Here is a 6,932-nt window from a genome sequence, read left to right as displayed (position 1 = left end):
GTTTATATCTACATATATGTATATACGGGAAAATATAAATAATTTCACGTTTATTGATGTAAACAAATACATGTTTGCATGTGTTTGCCTCTATGTGTGTATACATACATTCATATATATATATATATATATATATATATATATATATATATATATATATGTATGTATATATATATATGATATTCATATATATGTATGTATATATAAAATACATATATATATATATATATATATATATATATATATATAAATATATATATATATATATATATATATATATATATATATATAATGTTCGTAAAAATGTATATATATATAAATATAAGTATATATATATAATTATATATATATATATATATATATATATATGTAAATACAATCATATACATGCATGTATATCTCACTTTTTCCCTCTGCCTGTGTGTATGTGCGTGTGTTTGTGTTTTTATTTCTAACCAAACCTAATCCAAACCTAACCTAAACATAAGCTAAAACTAACCCAAACCTAACCAAAACCTATTCTAAACCTAAACGAAACCTAACCCAAACCTAACCAAAACCTAACCTAAACCTAACCCAAACCAAATCCAAACCTAACATAAACCTAACCAAAATCTAACCAAAACCTAACCCAAACCTAACCCAAACCTAACCTAAAGCTAAACCAAATCAAACCCAAACCTAACCTAAACCTAACCTAAACCTAAACCAAACCTAACCCAAACCTAACCCAAACCTAACCTAAAACCTAACCCAAACCTTACGCAAACCTAACCCAAACCTAAACCAAACCTAACCTAAACCTAACCCAAACCTAGCCCAAACCTAAACCAAACCTAACCTAAACCTAACCCAAACCTAACCTAAACCTAACCCAAACCTAACCCAAACCTAACCTAAACCTAACCCAAACCTAACCCAAACCTAACCTAAACCTAACCCAAACCTAACCCAAACCTAAACTAAACCTAACAAAAACCTAAACGCAACTTAACGAAACTTAACCGCAACCTAACCCAAACCTAACCTAAACGTAACCTAACCCAAACCTATCTTAAACCTAACCTAAACCTAACCCAAACCTATCCTAAACCTAACCTAAACCTCACCTGAATATAGCATAAACTTAAACCTAAATGGATCCTTGCTTTTTGAAACGTAAGGTAACCTAATATATATATATATTATTAGAGTAAAATCAATAATTAAGTAAAGGGCGAAAGCAAAGCATTGAACTAGGCAGTTCCTGCAGTAGCGTTCGCCCCCCCCCCCCATCTCCGTCGTGAGCGCTACCTGTGTTTCCTTGCAGAATTGCCTCGGTCACTCCTCCTTTGCCATAGGCCTGGGCGAGACCTCTCTGCCAGGTTTGTAATACTTTTTTTTTTTTTTTTTTTTTAAGGTTTGTAATACTTTGTTAGGGATTAGGGCGATATATTACTAAACAGTAATATATCGCATAGGTAGTATTTTCTCGTGTCTCGTGTCTTGTGTTTTTTGTTGGTGTTTGTTGGTGAAGGAATTAAATAAAAATATTGTGATCATGAGTTATGTATTTTACCAAATCTGTGACAATCAATATTAATTAATAATTGAAGAAAACTTTAATACATTTATTATAAAAAAGGAAAGGCAATACAAAATGCAATAATGAAAGTACCTTATCAATAATGAATGATAAATACATCAATGGAAGACCTCATAAAATTAATTAACATTTAATGATATTATGCTAACCTAATTAATGACCATTTAATATGGAATGAACAGTGAATGAACAAGAAGAAACTAGATAATCACAATTAGTACTTTTAACGCAAGGATTGTTGTTACGTGGTATTTAGCAATTCATATCAGGCCATTTGACTTATCGTCTATAATTCTGGCTACCGCATTGGGAGAATTAGAGTTCAGCGGAGCTGCTCTTCCCCTGAATTCTCTCAGTGACATACCAGCCGTAACAAGTGGGGGCCTGACCGGGATATGTGCGAAATGTCAATTAGCATTTTGTTAATAATTTGTTTTGCCATTTGTAACATGTGATTCCCTTGTGTTGCACTTTTAATGTGTATTTACTTAGCCGTTGTAACGCATGTTCCCGTGGGTATAGTTTTTTTATTGCAATTGACGCACGTCTCGTGCATTTTGGTCATTAAGACACCGGGTCACTTAATTGTGCAGTCGGTGCGTTTCGGTGATCTTTGGTTTTATAAACAATAGTCTTTGTTTAGATTGTAACTTGACTTTTGTTGTTTGCTTGGTGACCATTTATGGTATTTTGCTGTTCTTTGTGTTTACTTTTTTGTACTTTTCTTTGTGATTTGAAACAGGTTTTGCAATTGATCACGCGTTTAGTACATCCTATCTAGTTAGCTAGCTTATTTTCGCCTGTTTTTCTTCTTGGTGATTCATTATGTTCAGTGTTGAAAGTTTCGTTGATAATCCATCAGCCGAAGCGCTGGTCGGTCTCACTAAAGCCCAGTGGAGTGAGTTAGCCGCTCACTATTGCATCCCTATTCGGTCATCCTTGCGGAAGGATGAAATTCGTACATTAGTGACTATTTGTTAGAACACAATGTACTGAGTGCGGATGATTTAGAGCTCTTGTGTCCTCGTGATGTCACGATGGCCCGCCAGTATGACCTGGAGAGCCGTAAATTAGACTTGGAGATGTTTAAGGCAGAGAATGAGCGGATGCGTCTCATGCAGAGACCCAATCAGGAACGTTATCCTCATTTTCGTGTAGAGGATGCAATCAAATTTGTTCCTAAATTCAATGAAACCGAACCAGAGTATTTTTTTATTCATTTTGAACGTGTTGCTGCCTTGCATGGTTGGCCCGAAGATAAGTGGGTATTACTTGTACATAGCGCATTTGTTGGCAGAGCACAAGAGGTTTTCTCAGCTCTGGATTTGGTACAATCACAGAATTATTATGTTGTAAAAGAGGCTGTGTTAAATGTTTATAAAAAGGTACCAGAGGCTTATAGACAAGATTTTCGAAATTGTCGTAAAGATGGTAAACAAACTTTTGTTGAATTTATCCGCCAAAAGCAACTATTGTGTAAAAAGTGGGTCGAGAGTGAACTTGATGCACTCGAGTACGATAAATTATTAGAACTCTTTATACTCGAAGATATAAAGAAGTGCATGCCTGTAAAGGTTCGCTCTCACATTGACGAGCGTGGTCTGCGCACATTAGCCGAGGTCGGTAGTGCCGCCGATCATTTCGCTCTCACTAATCCTAACTACTATTGCAGATCTAATGAACCTTCATTCCCGTCAAACCAGTATAATAGTAAGAGGATGGAGTATAGTACCAGGAGGACTGACCTGCCAGATACCCACAGGACTGTAAATGCAAACTCGTCAGAAACAGGTGGTGAGAGTAGGAATATTGCCTCTCGCGGTGAGAATCTTTCTTTTTGCCGTTATTGAAAGAAACATGGTCATGTCATGAATGACTGTTTTAAGTTGGCAAATAAGCGTTCTGACCATAACAAACGCATTTTTCACATAAATGCTAATAATAAGAAGAGGTTGCATCTAAATATCATGGGATAAGCTGATCTGGGCCTTTCTCCCTTTTCCATGACAGAATCTGCAAATGTGACTCCTTCATTTAAACCCTTTGTTCTACAGGATTTATTAGTGCTGATGAATCGTGCACGTCTTCTTCCCCAGTCACTATACTACGGGACTCGGCTGCAGATATATCATTGGTGCTCAAAGAGGCTGTTCCTAACCCTGATTGTTACACTGGAGAGATGGTAATTATCAATGGATTGATAGGGTCCAAGAGCATACCCATTTGTGAAGTTTACCTCAAATCTGATTTAATATCCGGTTATGTAAGGTTAGGTGTTGTTGATAGGATACCAAGTGATGGCATTTCATTTCTTATGGGTAATGATCTCGTTGGTGATAAGGTGTGGCCTTGCCCTGTGGTTTCACTTTTTCCCGCGAAAGAAAACAACACTGTAGATTTAGAGAGGGAGTATCCCGACCTCTTCCCTGCGTGTGCTGTCACCCGGAGTGCAAGTCGTAGAACCTCCCCTCCTATCGAAGCGCTTACAACCGGTACTACATTGTCAGATGAGAGCCCTTGTGATGTAATTACTGAGGAATTTACTCTAGCTGATTTTTTCGATTCCTCTGCTAAAGTTTCAAGTAAATGTACATCTGATAAATCTGATATAGTGAATTTCAAAGGCACTCCAGTTACTAAAGAAAAACTAATTGAAGAACAAACTAAAGATCCCGATTTGAAAGTATTTTATGATAGGCTTACCGAAATAAGTGAACTTGAAAATTCCCATACGTGCTACTATCTCCAGTCAGGCGTTCTTATGCGTAAATATAAGCCCTATAATATATCTGCAGACGATACAAGTAAGACTGTACATCAGATTGTAATTCCCAAGTCCCTTCAGATTGATGTTTTGAACATTGCACATGACATTAGTGGTCATTTGGGAGTCAAGAAAACTTATTACAAGATTTTAGCTCATTTTTATTGGCCGAAGGAGTTGCCATCGTGCCATATCTGTCAAGTAAAGGGTAAACCAGGAGCTGGCATCAAACCATATCCCTTGCAACCTATCCCAGTGTTAAGAGAGCCCTTCAGTAAAGTGGTTATTGACTGTGTAGGCCCCCTTCCAAAGACTAAACGGGGTAACAAGTTCCTGTTAACTATAATTGATGTGGCCACCAGATATCCTGAAGCTTTTCCCCTCAGACGCATTACTACTAAGAATGTTGTGAAAGCCTTGATAAAGTTTTTCACCCAGGTGGGTCTGCCTACCGTAGTACAGTCAGATCAAGGGTCAAATTTTACGTCCAGACTGTATGACCAAGTCATGAAGTCCTTGGGTATACAGCAGTGCAGATCCAGCGTATATCATCCTCAGAGTCAAGGGGTACTTGAAGGTTTCACTATACTCTAAAGACAATGATTAAAGCCTTTTGTTTAGAGACTGGTTTTGAGTGGGACGAAGGAATAGATTTGCTTCTATTTTCGGTGAGGGACAGTGTTCAAGAGAGTTTAGGGTATTCACCATTTCAATTAATTTACGGCCATGAAGTGCGTGGACCACTGAAAGTCTTAAAGGAGTGTTGGTTAAATGAGGAGGAAGAAATTCCTATGGCTGCTTATGTGAATAAATTTAAACATAGATTACAAACGGCTATTTCAATAGCCCATAATCATTTGAGTAAAGCTCAGGCTAAAATGAAAGAACAGTTTGATAAAGTACATAATACTGAGGAAAGAAGCTTTAATAAGGGTGATTTAGTTTTGGCCTTGCTACCTCTTGCTAACCAGCCTCTTCACATCGATATGCGGGTCCATTCCGTATTTTAAAACGAACTAGTGATGTTAATTATGTAATTGAAACCCCTAAGAGACGTAAGAAACAACGTCATGTACATGTGAACCTCCTGAAAATGTACTATGAACGGGGTGATTTGAAAGAAAATATGGAAAATGTAAGAGGTTTCCATGGTTGTACCTTCTAACGTCAGTAGTGAACATAATGAAATCATTTCTATGGTAGAACTTAATCTCACCAACTCAGTTATCTTAGCTAAACTTGATGATAAACTTAAACATCTTTCTGCTGCCCAAGCAGCAAACATTGGTTCTCTTCTACAGGAGTATGGTAAACTATTCAGTGATGTACCTCGTCTTTGCCCATTGCTGGAACACGATGTTGAGACTAGGGATGCTCAACCAGTACGCCAAGCTCCCTATCGCCTCAATGCAGAGAAGAGGGCATTCCTACAGGCAGAGGTTCAACGTCTGAAAGAACAGGGGATCATCATTCCCAGCCTTAGCCCCTGGCATCACCCGTGGTGCTAGTTCCCAAGAGTAGCGGTACTTACCGTCTGTGTGTGGACTACAGGAAGGTGAATGCGGTAACTGTGGCGGACTCGTTTCCCCTCCCGAGGATGGATGACATTATTGATGATTTGGGGAAGGCACGCTACCTGACGAAACTGGATCTTCTCCAGGGCTACTACCAAGTTCCGTTAACGTTTATTGAAAATGTGAAGTTTAGAAACATGCGAGTGTTAAGGTGGGCACTAACATTACAGCATTCAATATAAAAATCTTCCATATTAGTGGCAGACACAATATCCTTGCGGACGCACTCTCAAGATCGTAGGTGATCTGCACACAGTGGCCGCTGACTCGACACTGGGAAGGACAGAGGACAGAGTAGTACGCTACTGTCGCCTGTCTATGTAAACAAGCTGTTTGACTGTAGACTAGATAGTGAAACTTTTTCCCGTGCGGGAAAAAGTTTTTTTTTTTCTTGCGGGGAGGGGTATTAAATAAAATCAATAATTAAGTAAAGGGCGAAAGCAAAGCATTGAACTAGGCAGTTCCTGCAGTAGCGTTCGCCCCCCCCCCCCCATCTCCATCTTGAGCGCTACCTGTGTTCTTGGCAGAATTGCCTCGGTCACTCCTCCTTTGCCATAGGCCTGGGCGAGACCTCTCTGCCGGCTGCTGTTTCTTTTATTTTTTTTTTTAAGGTTTGTAATACTTTGTTAGGGATTAGGGCGATATATTACTAAACAGTAATATATCGCATAGGTAGTATTTTCTCGTGTCTCGTGTTTTGTGTTTTTTTGTTGGTGTTTGTTGGTGAAGGAATTAAATAAAAATATTGTGATCATGAGTTATGTATTTTACCAAATCTGTGACAATCAATATTAATTAATAATTGAAGAAAACTTTAATACATTTATTATAAAAAAGGAAAGGCAATACAAAATGCAATAATGAAAGTACCTTATCAATAATGAATGATAAATACATCAATGGAAGACCTCATAAAATTAATTAACATTTAATGATATTATGCTAACCTAATTAATGACCATTTAATATGGAATGAACAGTGAATAAACAAGAAGAAACTAGATAATCA

At 37.8% G+C, this 6,932-nt stretch overlaps 2 protein-coding genes across 2 annotated transcripts; both read left to right on the top strand.

The window, feature by feature from the left end:
* The first annotated feature begins 3,303 nt into the window (after positions 1-3,303).
* Positions 3,304-4,943, top strand: LOC119571768 (uncharacterized protein K02A2.6-like). Its single transcript, XM_037918919.1, has 2 exons — positions 3,304-3,406; positions 3,640-4,943. Exons 1-2 carry the CDS (start codon positions 3,304-3,306, stop codon positions 4,941-4,943), a joined length of 1,407 nt encoding a protein of 468 aa, XP_037774847.1.
* A 393-nt stretch (positions 4,944-5,336) lies between these two features.
* On the top strand, positions 5,337-5,857 carry LOC119571767. The gene has a single exon (XM_037918918.1). The coding sequence runs from the start codon at positions 5,498-5,500 to the stop codon at positions 5,855-5,857; it is 360 nt and encodes a 119-aa protein (XP_037774846.1). The 5' UTR covers positions 5,337-5,497.
* The last annotated feature ends 1,075 nt before the right edge of the window (positions 5,858-6,932 follow it).

Source organism: Penaeus monodon, unplaced genomic scaffold (assembly GCF_015228065.2).
Source record: "Penaeus monodon isolate SGIC_2016 unplaced genomic scaffold, NSTDA_Pmon_1 PmonScaffold_79, whole genome shotgun sequence".
In the NCBI taxonomy this organism is placed as follows: Eukaryota; Metazoa; Arthropoda; class Malacostraca; order Decapoda; family Penaeidae; genus Penaeus; species Penaeus monodon.
The sequence above is the reverse complement of the archived record's forward strand: the minus strand, read 5'-3'. Positions and strand labels throughout refer to the sequence as shown.